This window comes from Vicia villosa, linkage group LG3 (genome assembly GCF_029867415.1).
Source record: "Vicia villosa cultivar HV-30 ecotype Madison, WI linkage group LG3, Vvil1.0, whole genome shotgun sequence".
Classification (NCBI taxonomy): Eukaryota; Viridiplantae; Streptophyta; class Magnoliopsida; order Fabales; family Fabaceae; genus Vicia; species Vicia villosa.
Genome location: NC_081182.1, coordinates 71,784,938 through 71,804,610, shown reverse-complemented (window position 1 = coordinate 71,804,610; position 19,673 = coordinate 71,784,938). Strand labels below are relative to the sequence as shown.

Genomic DNA, 19,673 nt, shown 5'->3' with positions numbered 1-19,673 from the left:
CAGTGCGGTGTCACGTTGGTGATTACGACCTGTAGCATTTTTTCTTGGTCCTTCAACATAGTCTTGCATATTTCCAAAGCTCGTGTAACGCTGTCGTCTTTTTTTAATTCCAAAAATTCAAAACCAATTGAATAAGTCATTTCAGTAGAAGTAACACCAATAATTTTCAAAAGTGGAAGTCTATACTTGTTTGTTTTGTATGTTGAGTCAATTATGAGCACAGAGGGAAAGGTGTTGAACAACATCACGGAATTGGAATGACTCCAAAATATATCTCGAACGATAAATTTATCCTCACAAAATCTGTACCTCGAAACATAGTCGTCATCTTCCAAAAGCTTTAACTTTTGTTGCATCTCAGTTATTGGTCTTCGTACCGCCTTATTGTCGAGAATGCACGTTGTATATTTGATTGATAATTGAAACATTTAGACATCTTTTCCATTTCAAAGATGCGAGTATGTTTTTCGGAGACACCATGTTTAATGGCATGTGCGAAACAAGTTCCCTCTCCTCCGGAACAAGGTGACAAACAATTGGATGAACAGCTAGCTTGTCAGTCAAGACATGATTATGTATATCGAAAATCATATTAAATCTTCGTGTCTCATCCGCCAAATGGTGTTCACGCAATTTAAACAGACACTCACATTTCCTTGATTTTGTGTAATCTCGTTTCAACTTCCAAATCCTTGGTTGGTACATGCTACTTCTTTCACAAATCATTGTTACAAATGATTGTCTTCTATCTGAACCATTGTCAAACTAACAGGACACTCTGAATATGCACATCCAGACAACACCAAACTTTGTCCGGAGATGCATATCCATATTCAACGTTCAATTTTCAGCTCGAAGACAAGATTAATGCAAGGAATGAGGGATGAAATGAATGATCTTTAGTTGCGATTCCAACTTGTTTTGATCTCTTTGAAGTGATGAAATACAATAATGATGTTTTGGTATTGAAAAGTTGATTGAGAATGAGATAAAATGTTTTAAGGGTTTTGCAATGGAGTGTGTTTTTAGCATGAGAGAGAATATCGTGCAAGGTGTTGTTTTATCAAATTTCGCGCTGGCCATTTTTGGAGATGCATCTCCAAAAATATTAGGTACTTGTTATTTAAATCATTTGCGTGAATAACAAAACTCCATAAATGAGTGCAGGGGGTACTTCGGAGATGCATCTCCATAAACACCCAAACAGTATACGGAGATGTATCCCCAAACCATGTTTTTTTAAACTGGGTGAAACTCAGAAAAGAGAGGAATGACATGATTTTGGATGCGTCCGGAGGTGCATCTTTAGATGCATGAATGGCATTTTCGAATTTTCAAGAGTGTGGAAGGCATCACTAAGGATGGAAAGAGCATTCCTCTAAATTAATACATACACGATGGGCTACAATTGAATTTAAACCTTATTTTTTTAAGAAATAAATGAAAAATTAAAAAAAAATAGTTACTTCCCAAGATTGAACTAGAAACCTTTAATGTGTAAGACTGGCGTGATAAACACTACACCACAACAACTCATGGTGAGAGAATTTTCATTTTATTTTGATTATTAATTTTTATATTACTTCATAGTTAATGATTCAATTCTAACTAGTATGCATTTTCATATTATCATTGAGCCACAATTACAGCCACGTTAGTACTTGCATGTAATACATGCTCATCTTCTAGATAGTTGAAGAACCATAATTTAAGGGTTGTAAAACTCAAACACTGGGGCATTTAGGGATACATTCAAAATGAAATAAAGTAAAAGATGGTTGAAGAATCATGAGTGTGGGCTTGTTAGATTACCTGATAAGAAAAAGTTGATTGGAAGCAAGTGGATACAAGTAACGAGATAAAGGTTCAAGGATGGCTTTAACTTGATCAAGGTTATTGAATAGTGTTTTAATATGGTAGAGAACAATAAGGCGGTAGTTGGATAAGTTGACATCACCACAATTTCAAGTCAAGGTGGAGAATATAAAAGTATGCCTTAAAACCTTTTAGTGATGAAGAGAAACAAAATGTGTTTTGAAATTGCCAAAAATCAGAAATCCGAAAAGAAGTTTGACCTGTGTGGTTCGTGGATATCAAATTTGGTCGCTTTGATTTGTGGATCATTTTATTAATGTTTAAATACTTTATATTAATTAGAGATACTCTAAGGTACTATAAATTAATATAAAAGATATTATAAGATATTTATAATATTTTTATTCTAATATTTAATGAGCTATAGTTTGGGCCTATTAAGAATTCATTGGATTTTAACAATAATAAATATGTGTCTCGATCATTTTTATCTATACATTCTTCAAAACTTTATCAGCTCAAGATAGAGATAAGGGTTAGGAATTCTCAATAAACTTAGAAAGATGAGCACTGCTATACAGCACGAACAATATGCCAACGAAATCCAACTAAATATAAATCAACGCTGCCAACAAAATACATGGGAAGGAGAGAGAAAAAACTGTGCTATTCATATATTTAATCGGACAGCTATAATTCATTCGTCATTTTTCGTGCTGGTTGTTGTTCGCACCAACAAGCATTTTCCTAGAAAGATATAATGGTTGAAATTTTTTGGAGTTCTTAGAATTTAGAAAATCTTTGGAGGTATCTAAGGGGAATGAGAAATACTTTTAAACACCTTGGACTTGTTTGATTCATATAATGAGAGTTGGAGAGATTGAGAAACACTTGGGTAGTAATAGGGTTATGTTTGTGGCAGCTCTAAAGACTTTTTCTTGTAACTTATTTTTCATCTCTTGTAACAACTTTTGAAAATATAGTGAATAAGAGAGTTGCTCTCTCCCCTAGAGTAGATCATTTGATCTAACTAGGTAAGCAAATTCTTATGTTCTTGTCTTTTATCGTCTTCTGACTTGTGGTGGTTTTTTACTTTCACGTTTGACATGTTATTGCGTTGCTTTAAGGTATTTATTTTGTTTTTCATTATTCTTTGTCTCCACACATCAAATTTTTTGGTGTGTTTGAACTCTGAATAATTCTTCTTAATTTCTTTGAGTTATTCTACCAATTTTTCACTACAAGACAAAAAATTAAGTCATTTTTTTTCGAATGCACTTTCTTCGGAGAGACGCTAAAGTAGTTGGACACATTTATTATTAATTTTCTATTGACTCAAGGGGTTATGTTTCCTTATTTTGTGGTCTTATTGAAGGTGCGTGAAACAAAAGAAATAGGGGTTTGAATTGGATTTTAAGATAAATTATAAAATACTTCCCAATTCAAAAACAAAGAACACAAGAACGAAAATAAATGACATAATCATTTTTATCTTGGTTCACTATTAACGAAGTTAATCCAGTCCATCCGTCAAGGTGATTTTGCCTTCCTAACAAGGACTTAATCCACTATAATCGAACTGATTACAGAAACCACAACAAAGACCAACTATCAATGTTGCAAACCACAAAGGCTACCTGTCAATGTCTTCTTGAGAAATCTGACTATAACCTAGTCTCTCAAAGAATTATCAACTCACAAGTTGAATACGAAGGTTCGTGCTTACGCAGATGCTTCTTGAAAATAGATTACAAAAGTTTGAATACAATCAAATAACACAAAAATGTTAAGCAAGTATATGAATGAAAGCTCACTTGCTCCAAGTTAAAGAACAAAAGTTCACTTGCTTACATAACTATACAAAGAAATAATCAAAGAGATTTGAACAACGTTTCAGCATAAGTTTTGTAGAGAACCGTTGTTCATCATTTTCTTCAATATTCCAAGTCTTCCTTTTATAGCCAAAAAGAAGTTTGTTGGAGGGTAGAATTGGAATACTGAATTCCAATTGTTTTGTCCAAAACTATCAGTGAGGGAGTGGTCGACAACATAATACCATAGTATAGCCCTTGCTGGCCTTGCACCACCATAACAGGATAGTGAGAGCATATGTAATTCGTACTATTTCCTCACATAAACTAATTTTGATCTTATCTTCTAATCTTCAGAAGCTTTTGATAGTAGATGATGAAGCATGCTTAGAAGGACCTAAACTTGAATCTCCAGAGCCTTAGTCTTCAGAGCTTGTTCATCCAAAACCTTGTTATCAGGGTCTTCAACACTTGGTTTTTAGAATCTTTGTCTTCAGAATCTTCAAAACTTGTTTTTCTAGAATCTTGTCTTCAAAATCTTCAAAACTTGGACAACAGAAACTTAGAGCTACAGGAGTCTCTAGAATCTCTTCCACGAGAGTCACGATCAGAAGCTCTATCACTAACGTTCATCAGAATCGTTGTTATTAAATTATTCTAGAACTTGATTGAGTCTTTTTAAACACCATTCGTTTCTTCCAGGGTAAGAATGTATTGAGTTCAGAACCCGATGACATCGCACGCCTTTTCTTCTGTGTTATAACCTGTTATCAAAAGATACACACTAGATAGAAACTGTTAGAGTACTAAATTGTTCTCTAAGATATCATGTAATGTTATTGGCAAAATATAAGGCTGGATGCAGAACCAAATCTTGTTCTTACAATCTCTCCCTTTTTGACGATGACAAAACCATGTATTTTGATGAACAGTTTATACTAGGTTTAATCACATAAAAGCATATTCAGAGTTAGCTAAACAGCTCCTCCTGAAAACTATACTCCCAAAATTCATTTAAGCTTGTTCAGAGGCTCCCCCTGAGCTCAAGACTTACAAAATAATTGTGAAGTATAATAAGGTAGCAGGGAAGAAATACTTCCCTGTTTGAAATAATTTGTGGTGCCAGGTTGTGAGGAACAAATATGATAGAGGGAATGATTTTCTTGATTCTGTTGTTGCCAAGCATTATGATTCGAGCCCGTGGAAGAATATTGTCAAATTGTGGCCAGTGCTGCAAGCTTTCAGAGTTTAGGATATTGGTAACGATATGCGAGTCAACATTTGGAATGATTGTTGGCTTATATCAAGTTTTATCCAATCTGCTAGCAGTAGGAATCATGGGAGTTCTCCTTTGGAGAACGTCGTGGATTTGGTTTGTGACCATAAGGAATGGAATCTTCCGCTGCTTAATAGCCTCTTCGATCAGCAGACAGTTGGAGAGATTATGACGATTCATCCACCCCAAGAGGAGTTTGGAGAAGACAACTGCATTTGGAGGGATTCACACAACACATAATTTTCAATTTCAAGTGCATACAAACTATTTGTTGGGCTGAATCAATTACCATTTGATGAGAATTGGCTCAAAGTCTGGAATCTTCACATACCCCAATGAGTCAAATTGTTTGTGTGGTTGACGAAACATGAACGATTACTTACTAATAGTTATTTACACATATTGACAGTTTGCACTCCATGGTGTGATCTTTGTCAAAAAAAAGGTAGAAGACATAATTCATGTGTTGAGGGATAATGAAGTTGCCACTTCAGTTTAGAGAAATGTTGTTAGTTGGGACCAATGGCAAGATTTCGTAAACATACAGGGGTGGATACAAGCTAATTTGTCGAAGCATTGTAATAAATTTGAAGATCTCAATTGGAGTGACATTTGGGCCACAACCTATCATACTCTTTAGTTCTAGAGGAACAAGAGGATCCATGACGGTTCCTTTGTGATATCAAACAATCTCCATAGGCGGGTGATTGAGAAAGCTAAGGAATATGGAGCTAGTGCAGCGATGCATCGGGTCTCTGCCGTTCAGCAGCATGTTAACATTAATATCGGGTGGAAACTCTCATCCCCTGGTTGGATTTGTGTTAAAGTGGATGGGGCAGTTAAGCAAAATATGTCTGCTACGTGTGTAGGTGTTATCCCTGACTACAAGGGCTGTTGGGTCGGGGTTTCTCTAAATACATTGGCCCCTGTAGAATTGATGTTGCAGAAATTTGGGCAGTGTTGGAAGGTATCAAGCTTGTGATTGGTAAGGGTTACAGTAGAATTGAGCTTTAGTTTGACAACAAAAACATCGTTGCGAGGATCAATGGTTTGAGTAGTCAGAGTGGAGCAGTCAATGGACTGCTGAGAAGCATAAAGGTTCTTATCGCAGAAGATGTTGTAGTGAGATTCACTCATATCATCTGGGAGACTAATAGATGTGGAGACATTATGGCCAAGATGAGTTCTATTCATGATCATGGACCTCATTTCTTTCAAGATTGTTCGGATGTTTTGATTACCCTTTTAAGTAATAATTTATCGCGGAAGCTAGTTCTTGTGATCCTGTTTTATAGTTTTCTTTCTTTGTGGGCTTAGGCTCATTTTGTATAAAAAAAATCTTGTTCTTACACTTATTTGTTATAGAAAGGAAATACATAAATTCCTCCATGTCATTTGATTGATAAGTGTTTGGATCTTATTGAAAGAGATAAGAAGTTACCTGGTCTTCTCCAAAGATACTTCCTTGTACATTAAGTCAGGAGGAATTAAGAGCTTCATAAATTTTAGATCAAATTAAAATTACAATTTGGTGGTAGATTAAGTCTAAAACGAAATTTTTTGAATATGTCGTCAGTTGTGGTACAATCATTCAAATTCCCTATAAGATGTTGTAAATTGATATTTTTCCCGGGTTTTTCTAGGTTAAATCTTTGAATTTTAATAACTATTTTATAAACTTTTTGTGTATGATTAAAGTTTTTTTTTAAAATTTTTAAAAACCAAAAAAATACTAAATAGGCTAAGATTCCAACGAGGTTGGATTTCACTATATTAACTAAGTTGCAATTTTTGTTGATAAGAACTTTGAAAACATGGGCACACCATGAAGACTAGCCATCAATGAAGAATCTCTATAAAAAAGAGTAGCATGTTATCTCTTTTCATCTGAAGAATATATAATGGTGGCTTTGTCTTTAACACAAAACAATATAAAGTTTCCCCATACTTATCTCATGTCATTGTTTGGAATATAACGGTAGGATGAAAGGATTGACAAATTTTTGAAAGAAAAATATAGTAGATAATGAATTTGAAAAAGCAAAAACTACTAAAATGAGTAGTCAAAAATAGAATGGTTGATTTTTATACTCTTATATCCAATCTACTAACTTCCATTAAAAAATTAAAATATATAGTTTTATTTCTTATAGTAATTTGTATTTTTTCTGTAAATTAACAATGAAAAGAAATAAAAAGTTGACATTATAGCCCAATTCGTAGTAATAAACAAAACAAAGCCCAACTATAGGCACGCCACGTCACATTAGTACTCGCATGTCATACATTCTCATAATCTACCATATAAAATCATAGAGTTAGGTAAGAATTAATATAATAGATATTAAATTATTATTATACTACTATCAATGAAAATGCAAAGTTGAATTGGTATTCCTCATCTAATACTTCTGATATAGAGCTGTCAAATTCTACCGCCCCATCTCATCCAACCAGGTAACTAACTTCCTCTCAAATTCCAATTCTTGTTCTTCCATAGCTTTTTGTTCTAAATTATTTCTTGCACACTTTAATTTCATTGATGATCGTTGTTGTTTAGAATCCTGAAATGGAAGCTGAAAAAGTGGTACATAATGGAGGGTGCCATTGTAAGAGTGTCAGATGGAAAGTGATTGCTCCTTCCAGTGTGGTGGTATGGGACTGCAACTGCTCAAACTGCTACATGAGAGGCAATACTCACTTTATTGTACCTGCTGACAAATTTGAGCTCTTGGGAGATTCTGCTGAGTTTCTTACAACTTACACGTTTGGCACTCACACTGCAAAGCACACATTTTGCAAAATATGTGGTATAACTTCATTCTATTATCCACGCTCAAACCCAGATGGGGTTGCTGTTACATTCAGGTGTGTTGACCCCGGAACATTGACAGATGTTGAAATCAAGAATTTTGATGGGAAGAATTGGGAACAGTCATATAATGAGACAGGTATTTCTGCATGTTCAAAGGTGCAGAAGTAACTACCATAACACCAGGGGATGCAGATTAGTTGATATCATTAGCAAGTTTTGTATGAAGTTTTATTAATAAAAGTGTTGTGTGTGTTGATGTAGTGTAACTGTAGTAGTTTAAAATTTGTGCATTATTGATGACAATGTATGGCCACTGTTTTTCTTCAGTTATCTGAATGATATATCAAAACACCTAATGAAGTAGATGGTTGGTTAGATGTCACTCTTTCAAGAAACATTTCTATGGATCTTAAACCATTTTTCTGATGATATTGGTGGCTGAGGATATGATGAGAGATTTGATGCCACTGGTTTTTTTTTTTTTAATAAGCAACACATTTATTAAGAGAACGGGGTCTTAGGGTACTCCAACACTTACAAGAAAGAAACCAAACAAACAAAGAAAGCTGGAAAGAAAAAGAAAAAAAGCTGGAAAGAAAAAGCATAGAAATTAAATACAATCCATCGGATTTTTGAACCACCAATAGAAATTACACATATTTCTATCCTTTGATTCAATAGCAAGCCTTCACCAAGAAAACCACAAAATCAAAAAGAAGAGTTCATCAATGTCGAATCCTGCATTATTAAATACGATATCATTTCTAGACTTTCATAGTCATCAGCAAATTGTCAACCAAATAACACCCACTCTACTTAAGCAAGTGGCTCCAACAATCATCCTCAACGAAAATATCCAAGTTCAACCATATGTGAATTTTTCTCCAAAGAACCTTCAGCTTAGAACAAAGCAACAAAACGTAATTTAAATCCTCCACCTGCAATTGAAAAAAAAACACAAAGAGCATCTTGGCTCTAGGTGATGCCACTGGTTCATAAATGTGTTCGTTTTCACTAGAGGTATGCCTTAAGTAAATCCACATCAAGAGTGCTTAGATCGCTTATTTCCACACTTTTGTATTTGTTAAGAGTTTCATTCACATCAGATAATATATAGCCTGAACATGTGCTTATAAGTGGAAGCAATTGTCACTCTATTAGCCGATTTTGTAGGGTTGAATTAGGTCCAACCATATTTCTCAACATGGTATGGGGGGCAATCCTCGTACCATGTTGAGAAATGTGGTTGGACCACCTACTATGCCACCATTTATTTCCATATTTCAGCTGTATGCGTGAGAGGTGTGTTAAGAATCCTACATCAGACGGTATATGACCGGAACATGTACTTATAAGTGGACACAGTTCTCATTTTATCAACCAATTTTATAGAGTTGAGTTAGGTCCAACCATATTTTTTAACAAATATATTTACAATAAGTCAATAAAAATATGCGCCCATAATAAAGAAGAATGTTTGATTTGATCCGCAACATTAAAAATTGTTAGATTAAGATAAAAAAAATAAGATGGATGAATCACCCTAAGAAAATAGATTATAAGGCCTCGAGAACATGTTAAGTTCGTCCTTAAAAAACATATAATCAAGATGAGTGATTGACACTGCCAATTATTTAAGCGGACAAAGTATTTGTAAATACCATCCTGCTAATTAAAACTCCAATTACTAACTAGTTACTTTGACTTTATACGTCACCAAAACAATCGAATCTTATTCCACCAAAACAATCAAATCTAACAACAACTTTCAGGTTTGTTTATTTTTTATTGTTGGTTATTGTTTTTTTTTTTTTTGCATTAATTAATGTCATAATACACTCGATACCTATTTTTTTACTATTATTATTTATCTCAAACCCCATACATATATAATTTACCTTTTACCATGCATATTTGTTATATTTTATTCTATATATATATACACTCTATTACTCCTTCTTCCACATTCCACATGTAAAATATTACTTAATGAAAACCAGATTTATGTTGTTTGAGGGATACCATGAATTGAAGCGGTTGAAGGAAGGACAGACCATTGTGAATCTCGCCACATGCTTGGATGTTGTTGTGATTTATCATTTTTATGTGACCTTTACTCACAAATCATTTTTATCTAAAATCAACAAAAATAAATACCGCTTAAACAAAATATTTTATAACAATCTGTCAGTGATAAGTTTAACCGTACATAATCTGACAGTAAAATGCCAAAATATTGAAACTTGAGTCAATAAACTTACTAGATTAATGTTTTTATATATACTATAAATAAAAATGCAAAGTTGAATCAGTATTTCTCATCTAAGTTCCTCTGATCCGAACAGGTGAGTTACTTCTTTTCTATTTCTCTCACCATTTTATTTTACTTAACAAGATTTCATTCTGCTTCCTCCATAGCTTTCTGCTCTTATTTTTAATTTATTTATGATACCAAGTTCAACTTTCCTTAATAGAGTCATATGCATAACAATCTCAGAAACTGTAGTTGACAGGAGCCAGGAGCCAAGATTTCATTGATGATCATTGTTGTTTAGAATCCTGAAATGGAAAGTGAAACAGTGATGCATACAGGAGGTTGCCATTGTAAGAGTGTAAGGTGGAAAGTGATTGCTCCTTCCAGTGTGGAGGTATGGGACTGCGACTGCTCAATCTGCTACATGAGAGCCAATTCTAACTTCACTGTACCTGCTGACAAATTTGAGCTTTTGGCAGATTCTGCTGAGTTTCTTACAACTTACACGTTTGGCACTCACACTGCAAAGCACACATTCTGCAAAATATGTGGTATAACTTCATTCTATTATCCCCGCTCAAATCCAGAAGGGGTTGCTGTTACAATCAGGTGTGTTGACCATGGAACAATGACAATCCATGAAAACAAGAATTTTGATGGGAGGAATTGGGAACGCTCGTATAATGAGTCAGGCATCGCTTCTTGTTCAAAGGAGCAGAAGTAACTACCATAACATCGGGGGATACAAATTAGTTTGCATCCTTAGTTAGTCTTGTATGATGTTTTTATGTCCCTTAACTCATTTTGTGTTGCTGATGCAAATACTCTGGCTTTGATGTCTATGATGTATTGCTAATAATAAGAAAAATGTAAACAGACAAATTATCATATTTGAATGATATGGTTTGGAATTGTTTGTGATTCCAACAAGGTTTCATTTTATGAGACGAGTAAGCTAATAATCATCAGTCAGGTAGCCCAAATTGTACATGGCAACAGTTCAAAAAAGTAGTGGCTTTTACAGCAGCATAATACAAATGGAACAAATAACGCCTAATTTCAAAATATAGGGTATTTCCAACATCCCAAAGTTTTGCGCAAGCAAGGTCTTGATTGCCCACAAAGAAAAACATGAATCTGCATTTTTATTTGAACCAAAAATAAATAAATTAATACGTGCTTCATTTCTTCAACAGCATAGCACTGCATTGAGCCATTATCTTTGATGCCCTGGTAATGGCATCTGTCATATAGAAGTTCTCAACTGCAACCCCAAATGGAGTTGGATCCACCTTCTGAGTGAAGGTTGGTCTTAATGAAGATGGCAATGCGGCTGGTTCTCTCTCATCCATTTGCGCAAGGTTTGGTGCTACATTCCTCAATCTGGAGCGGACGCCGCCAATTGTATCATAGGGTAAACGCACCCCTGCTACCTCTGACAGAGCTCGAATTATCTTCCAATCATCTCTGGAGTCACCAACTGTTGGAACTGCAGGCCACGTTTGTTGTGTGCATCCTTCAGTATTTTCATAGGTACCTTCCTTCTCACTGAATGCTGCTGCTGGCAAAATGACGTCAGCACGATAAACACTCTTATCACCATGGTGACCTTGATAAACAACAAATGCGTCCTTTGGGATTTTGTCTATGTTTGTATCATCAGCTCCCATCAAATATACAAACTTTGCAGATTCAAGGCTTTTTTCAGATTGGGGCACAAGTCCAAGGTCAAGTGCAGCAGCCTGGGCAGCATGGAGGAGTAATACATTAAGGCCATTCCAATCAGATCTGACAACATTCCCTTGTTTTGCAATGGTCTCAATAGCTGCAAAAATTGCATCCTGATCCTTCCTCTCAAAAATCCCAGCACCAACAATGATAACAGGGTGCTTGGCATTTGAAATAGTCTTGGAAAATGGGTGTCGACCCTCGGCAATTTCAACAAGAGTTTGAGGACCAGTACCAAGATGCTGGTGATCATAGTTGAAATCAGTAGCAGGCCCAACGTAACCTACTTTGGCATGGTTTGATGTGACAGTCTTGCGTATTCTGGCATTAACCATAGCAGCTTCCACCCGGGGCTGCAAATGTGGGAGTAAACACAAGATAATCAAACAGACACCAAATATGCATGCATAGAATATGCCAGCAAGAGCTCATCAAGAAAAACAATAATTTTCCATTGATTTGTTGTTGAATACTACTCTCTTAATTAGAATCTCGAAAACAACAGTTATCAAATCCAGTGCAATCCAAATGTATTACTAGAAAGGAATGGTTTAACAGGAATCATTGATTAACCAAAACATAAAACTAGAGAGGCAGCTCACTAAAATGAATGAGAGATATACCTGGGTGCCAACCAATAGGAAAGCATCTGCTTTCTCAAGACCAGCAATGCTAGTATTCATAATATATCCTGACCTCAAATCAGCATTAGTGTTTTCGCTAATGCCTTCACCCCAGACATTATTTGACCCCATCCTGTTTAAGAAATCTTTTAGAACAATCATGGATTCGGCATCAGAAAGCTTGCCAGATATTCCAACAATTTCATCTGGTTTAACTTGATGAACAGCCTCTGCTACCACAGCTAGGGCATCGCCCCAGTTCACAGGCTTAAAGCGACCATCAGGACCACGAATCATAGGGTCATTTAACCTCTGCCTCTTCAAACCATCATAACAAAAGCGGGTTTTGTCTGAAATCCATTCTTCATTTATGTCCTGCAATAGGAAAGTTGAACAAGGGTCAAGAGCAAACTACAAACAGAAACCAGCTTTTCCTTTCACCAAGAGTAAAACACATGAAAAAGCTTCCATAGTAATAGCACCAAGTTTTTTCAGAAAACTTAAATTATGAAACAATCTGCCTAAGCATAAAAAATGTAACCCGGAGAACAAATAAGTCACATCCTTGATCTTAAAAGATTAATCTTCATTGGGACTCCTAACTAGTTACTCATAAAAAGTTGATTCACCACAAAACATGAGGAGGACTCTATGAAGTGAGCTTTTCAAATGAAATCATTATATGGAGTTAAACCCAAAAACATTTGAAGCGTAAAATTTGCAAGACCATTCAGGGGATGTGGGAATTTGTGCACATGGTCTTTGCTGTGTCAAGATTCAACACGACCCTATCTTGAAAAACTATCGTGAAAGGATACAAAACTCTGCAAAAACACATCCATGTCTGCATTTTATAATATAGTCTACAGTTACTCCATGATTCATGACCATTGGCCCAATAACACTTATAACCAACCACCTTATTTCCCTCAAATACCCCTTCCCATAACATTGAACTACTGGTTAACTAAAAGGTCTCCATAAAGCAACTGCCCATAACCAAAGACTTTGAATCACAAGTACAGTAAAATACTAATGAATTCTTTTGGACGTACAACTATTCAGTTAGAAATAAAATGAATAATTACACAGACAGATCCTTTAGTCCCATAATAATTACACAGACAGATCCTTTAGTCCCATAATAAAAATTACTGTGATGCTCTGGTCCTTAATTGATGGTCATTTTTAATGGCAAATTGCTAGTGGTTAATTGTTAGTATATATTTTAAACCTTGCCAGGACTTGAACCCTGGACTGTGATGCTCTGGTCCTTAATTGATGGTCATTTTTAATGGCAAATTGCTAGTGGTTAATTGTTAGTATATATTTTAAACCTTGCCAGGACTTGAACCCTGGACCTCCAACTCCTTTTAACCCTTAATTGATGGTCGTTTCTACTTAAATTTCTAAACACACACCAATAGAATCATTGCTAATGATAGAAAGTAATCAAATTGATATCAGGCACACAAAATCAACAACAGTTTTACAAACATATGCATTGTTTTAGAGGATGTCAGTAAATAAAGTTTGAAAATCAACTTGCTTATGTCATAACAATATTGCTGTAATGCTTCCTAAAAAAACAAAAGTATTATTGTAATGCAAAATAAATTAAACCTACAACTAAATAAATAGATCAAGGCCAGAATTCATTGGTATCATCTTTTGGTAAGCATAAACTCGTATAAGTTGTAGTTATAAGTGTTGTTATAAGAGAAGTTATTAAGAAAGATCTCGAAATTAACGATTTGGATTTGGATAGAAGTATGGTTATGGAACATGGAGAGCATTATGGCAAAAGTTGATCCATGTAGCCGACCCGACTTGGTGGGATAAGGCTTGGTTGTTGTTGTAGATTAACTAAACAAATAATTTTTCCCCAAATAAATTCATACTATGAAATCACAAGACAAAACTCCTTAGTAAGAACCAGAAAACTTGGTACCATGGTTTTTGGTTTTTCTTGCAAAAGTTAAATCATGTTAAGAACAACACGGAAATTTAAAGCTTTGGAAACTGCAAATAGTTTAATAAAGCATTTCCATTAGAATCTAACCTCATTTAAACGAGGAACAATACGCAAGACTTCAGGACCTCTGCTATCAATTCGAATATTAGACCCAACAGCATCAGTAACATCAATGGTCTCTGTACCCTTCAACTCCCAATTCCGGGCTTTAAATGCAAAAGGTTTTGAAGTGAGTGCTCCTACAGGACAGATATCTATCACATTTCCAGAGAGTTCACTTGTCATGAGTTTTTCAACATATGTTCCAATCTCTTCTCCGCTGCCACGACCTAACATGCCAAGATCCTGAACTCCTGCAACCTCTGATGCAAATCTAACACACCTGTGGGAAGAAAGTGACATTCCACCAGATCCTTTAAGGCATTCAGATAACATTGTTTCACAATACATATAGCATTTAATTGACAACAAAAAGAGCATGGCTCCCAAATGTTGAAGATTGGGTTTTACACAATCGCCCACCCCTAATGTTACGGACAGTAAACAGAAATTAAAAGAAATGACATGAGATCAAGTAACAAAAATACAGTCAAACAAAATTACAACCCTGGAGTATCATTTTAATCAAATGCAAAAATATTATATAGTTAACCTATAAGTTCCCTCAGAAACTATCATACTGTAACAATGACACAGCTTTATTTTAGACAAAATTAGGCAACTCGAGGAGGTCCTTGATTCTTACAAGAATATCAAATACATAAACATATCACTAATAGAAATTATCAGAGCACTTGATTTAGAAGGGAAAGATGCCAACAAATTTCTGACTTCCAATGTATGATATAGTTATCAAAATGTGTAAGATAATCAATCAAGTAACAAAATAGAGTAAAAATAAATTACCACCCCGGAATATCATTTTAATCAAATACAAATAAATTATATAGTTATCCCGTAAGTTCCCTCCCAAACTTTCATATTGTAACAATGGCATTGCTTCATTTTAGACAAAATTAGGTAACTAAGGAAGTTCTTAATTTTTACAAGAACATCAAAAACATAAACATACTTTTAATATAAATTATCAGAGCACTTGATAATTGCTTTTAGGAGGGAAAAGTCGCAATGAATTTCAGACTTCCAATGCATGATATAGTTTTCAAAATGTGTTAGATAATCAAGTGTGCAGGCAAAAACGAACCTTGTACATTGAATGCACCGAGTCATCACAGTCTTCACCAATGGCCCAAGATTTTTGTCCACCACAGATCTCTTCATATCAGTGAACCGACCACGATCAGAGCCAAATGCCATTGACTGATCCTGAAGATCACACTCTCCACCCTGATCACAAATTGGGCAATCTAATGGATGATTCATCAATAAAAATTCCATCACCCCTTCTCGAGCTTTCTTGGCCACAGGTGTGTCAGTTTTGATTTTCATCCCTAAATATGAACATAGGATAATATTACACTTTTAACAAGAATGAGAATCAAAACAATAAATGGTTAAAAAAATATAAGTTGTAATGCAAAACCTGAAGACCAAAGCATACAAAGAAAAACGTAAAAGAGAAAGTACTAGAATTTTTTTGAACAAAAAAATAGGCATAACATAAGTTATTACTACTGAAAACAGAAATTTCAACTAGGCAGTTAAAAGGTGCTGGGAAATCAATTATAATATCCAAATAACAATGCAAATAGTGGAGATTTAAGATGTGGGTGAATGTATCTAGAGTACTGGAGAGCTCCACTATTATGAAGTGAAGGAACTAGGAAACGTGCAACAAGTAATATGCACTAAGTTATTTACATAAATGAGAGTTATGTCATTTCCTACACATAAAGAGACTTGTGAAGAGGTGAAGCATCCTCATTCTTGGGTAATCATATGGTGAGTCAAGCCATTCCCAACCATGTCCTAGAGAGAGGAGGTGTCTGAATGATTCATTTGATAGGTGAGACGTGTTTTTAATTCTTTATAACTCTTGAGTGAGAGTATTGTAGGGTAATAAACATATTCAGTTGGGTTATAATCATCCTAATGTTGCTCGTGTCAATTGATCGATCCATGGAAGTGTGAGTTAACCATTGGTGTGTGTGGGTTTTCCCCAATATAAAAGGAAATGTTTAGATACATAACTGGATCAATAATCCATGTGTATATGAGTTAACCACTATCCGGTATCGCCATTTTCTACAAACTAAAATTTGCAATTAACACAAATTGATCAAAGTTCATAACATTTCAAAAGTAAAAATTCAAAAATAACAGAAAGCAACAACCCTGCTGGCATTGAACTAATCAAAAGAATCACTCAAATCACAAACAAGATGAAACTCAAACAAATAACATAAATCTCTCAAATGAAAATCTAGCAACAGAATTAACAGAAAATCAGGCAATCAAAAGGGAAAACGGAAGTAAAAGCTATGAAGCTAACCAGGAAGAGCAGGCATAGCGCAAGAAGCAACAGGCTTAGGAGATTTCTCAACCTCAACAAGACACATCCGGCAATTTCCCGCAATCGAAAGCCTGCTATGATAACAAAACCGAGGAATATCAACACCGGCAACCTCACACGCCTGAAGAACAGAAAATCCTTTCGGAATCTTAACAGGAAACCCATCCACAAACACCTCGATTGCATCTTCAGGATTAGAGAAATGGACCCTAGCACCACCAACCGGAGTCCGGGGAGATAGATCGACAAGCGGCGGCTCTGGCTGAGGTTGCGCGGCAGCGGGTTCGGGTTTCCGAAGCTCCGGTTTGGAGACGATTGTTCGGAGGAAAAGATTGTTAGGGTTTTGAAAATTGAGGAGCCTGGAGGCTGTCGGTCTCATGGCCTTGGAAGCTAACAAACCTAACCCCATTTTTTAAATGCGTGCGTTTATTTTCTGTTACGGATTGAGAATTTGTGAGCGTGTGTTGGTGTTGCGAGAGAGAAGAGTTTCAGATCGGACAAGAATCCTCAATTTTGTGTGAGTGTGTATGAGGAGTGGGGTGGGGTGAACGAAGAAGAAAGTGGATTTTATTTTATTTTGCAGAAATGGGTGACGTGAACTGATCCGATTTTATTTCGGGTTTGCTCCCGACCCGTTTATAAAAAAAATCAACAGCCTCTCATTTTCATAAATATAATTTTTTATTTATATTTAATTTATTTATATCATCGGTACAAATTTTTTATATATAGAAAATTCAATTTTTTTATAATAAGTAAGTTAAAAAAAAAAAAAAAAACTACACAATCACTTTTTTAGAGTATAAAACACTTTTTATTCCTATCGAAATTTTCAGCAAGCCAATTAGGCATATCCAGAAAATTATTGCAACCATCCCTTAAATCATTTTCATGCAAAGCTAGAAGATTAGCATAACTATTGATTTCTCGATAGATATGACGAACGTCTACACTCTCCAATCTACTCATCCAATTATGAATTTGACGAATCAAATTGCAATTGAGCATCTTCTTCGTACTGACCTTATTGTTGATGTCCACTGCAGCACTGCTTCCTTTGAATCTGACTCAACTATCACTCTCTGATAACCATGATCTACCACCATCTTCAACACATCATGGATACCCCATAACTCCGCCATTAAAGGACTACTCCGCCACACACCCTTAGCAAAGTTGCCACACCAATTGCCAGCATCATCTCTAATGATCCCCCCACAACTTATACTCCATTTGCAGTATGAGCTCCATCCATATTAACTTTGACAAAATCCTTACTATAACTCCCATTTTATCAGCTTCTCTACCTTACTCTGCTCCATAACTTTGACATTACAAGCAGCAACATTATTATCTTGTACTCCTTTTGCAATAGCCTCATGCATAGCAGACGGCGTCACAAAACTATCGTCATGAAATTCTCTATTCCGCCACTCCCAAATTGAATGGCAAGCAATAGCCCAACTCTTGCACCAATCATCATCCTCATGCAAAGTTAAAGAACCTGTGATATCAGTATTAAGCTCTATCCAATCCTGCAAATCATAATCATAGAAATCATGAAGAACTTTATCAGGGATTTTATTCTCCCACGTCGATTTCACATAGTTGTAATCCCGTAACACATGAAGAGTACAAAAAGTAAAATGTTTGAATACACATATTGTGCGCGGAAGATAGTTGGTTTTTTGTCCTCAAAAAGTACATGTATACATTCTTATCATTCTTCCTAAAATTTCCTTTGTAACATTTAGCAATGCTCCTTATATATTTTACGAGTTAATATAACTAGACAATCATAATTTTATAGCTCAATATAATTAAGACTTGGAATTTTTACATTGTTTATGTTTTGTTGATTATATATGTTGGATAATTTTTATTGGACTTTACATAGTTGGACTGAACATATAGATCACTATGTATTAGGTTTTTGGTAGGCCCAAAACAGTTGCTCCTAAGGCTTATCAAATGTTTCATCAGTCAGGAAGTCTTTCAAAGTTATGGTCGACATCTTGTTATTAAATATGACCATGAGAGGAAATAAGAAGGTCATTGAGTAGTTAGAAAAGTAGTGGGAACAAGCACATTAGATGTCTTTCCCATCATTAAGATGTTTCGCTGATCTTTCAAGCTTGTGGCTTTAGACTTGCTTGTGTTGCCTTTTGCTCGTCGTTCCAATTGAATGTTTGGATGTAGCTTGACTATATTTCTTTGTTGTTTCCCGTTTGTTCCGGTTGAACATTCGGATGTGGTAATGAGGTATGCTTGAACCAAAGTAGGCCTAAGCTACTAGGTGGTAAGGCACCAATATTAATGGACTTAGTGTTTGATGAACTACCGTTGCGATGTGCTTGTGAGGATCTTATAGGGTGTTTCCCACTTACGATTCACATTGGCGTTATCGGTAGATTGTGCACACTTGAGCTACTATTGCGATGTGCTCGTGGGGGTCTTATAGGGTGTTTCCCCACTTGCGATTCACATCGGCGGGCTTGGTATGGCGGGGAAGTGATGTCATGTAGACAATATCACTTCAGACTCTCCTCTAATGATGCCACGTAGGCAATATCACTAGGATTTCTCTCAGTGGGCTTGTGCGGTCATGATGGCGTAGTTGCACTTGCGGTTCACACTTGTGCGTAGATGATTGACGGGATTGGGATGCCACAATTAGGCAAGGTCACTTCGTTAACTCATCACGGATAGGGTGTGTAGCCATGTAGGCTTAAATCGCACTGATACCGGATTAAGTTCTGACGCGCCCATCTGAATCATTGTGTGGTGTGCTTGTGCAAGTCTCTTGACGCTAGGCACTTGGGACTCACCGAGGGTGTGTTGTGCGGCTTAGATAGATAGACATATACTACTTTTGGATTCCTCGTACACTAATACGGGTCTGC

General features: G+C 35.7%; 3 protein-coding genes across 3 annotated transcripts; 2 read left to right on the top strand and 1 right to left on the bottom strand.

Annotated features, from left to right (window-relative positions):
- Positions 1-7,221: 7,221 nt before the first annotated feature.
- LOC131656081 (uncharacterized) lies at positions 7,222-8,092 on the top strand. Its single transcript, XM_058925858.1, has 2 exons — positions 7,222-7,359; positions 7,463-8,092. The coding sequence occupies exon 2, from the start codon at positions 7,472-7,474 to the stop codon at positions 7,883-7,885; it is 414 nt and encodes a 137-aa protein (XP_058781841.1). The 5' UTR covers positions 7,222-7,359; positions 7,463-7,471; the 3' UTR covers positions 7,886-8,092.
- Positions 8,093-10,000: 1,908 nt separating this feature from the next.
- Positions 10,001-10,913, top strand: LOC131661845 (uncharacterized). Its single transcript, XM_058931484.1, has 2 exons — positions 10,001-10,062; positions 10,224-10,913. Exon 2 carries the CDS (start codon positions 10,282-10,284, stop codon positions 10,693-10,695), a length of 414 nt encoding a protein of 137 aa, XP_058787467.1. The 5' UTR covers positions 10,001-10,062; positions 10,224-10,281; the 3' UTR covers positions 10,696-10,913.
- Positions 10,914-10,924: 11 nt separating this feature from the next.
- Positions 10,925-17,333, bottom strand: LOC131661844 (NADH dehydrogenase [ubiquinone] iron-sulfur protein 1, mitochondrial-like). Its single transcript, XM_058931483.1, has 5 exons — positions 16,750-17,333; positions 15,502-15,748; positions 14,385-14,679; positions 12,323-12,697; positions 10,925-12,052 (listed from the first exon to the last, which is right to left on the bottom strand). The coding sequence occupies exons 1-5, from the start codon at positions 17,177-17,179 to the stop codon at positions 11,153-11,155; spliced, it is 2,247 nt and encodes a 748-aa protein (XP_058787466.1). The 5' UTR covers positions 17,180-17,333; the 3' UTR covers positions 10,925-11,152.
- Positions 17,334-19,673: the final 2,340 nt, after the last annotated feature.

What these genes read in the sequence shown, in the direction of transcription:
- LOC131656081 (XM_058925858.1), top strand. Translation starts at nt 7,472, where the DNA reads ATGGAAGCTGAAAAAGTGGTACATAATGGAGGGTGCCATTGTAAGAGT.
- LOC131661845 (XM_058931484.1), top strand. Translation starts at nt 10,282, where the DNA reads ATGGAAAGTGAAACAGTGATGCATACAGGAGGTTGCCATTGTAAGAGT.
- LOC131661844 (XM_058931483.1), bottom strand. Translation starts at nt 17,179, where the DNA reads ATGGGGTTAGGTTTGTTAGCTTCCAAGGCCATGAGACCGACAGCCTCC. An exon ending in TTGTTCCTCGTTTAAATGAG is followed by an intron (nt 12,698 to 14,384) that starts GTTAGATTCTAA and finishes TTCCTATTGCAG; the next exon opens with GACATAAATGAAGAATGGAT. An exon ending in TCCTATTGGTTGGCACCCAG is followed by an intron (nt 12,053 to 12,322) that starts GTATATCTCTCA and finishes CCACATTTGCAG; the next exon opens with CCCCGGGTGGAAGCTGCTAT.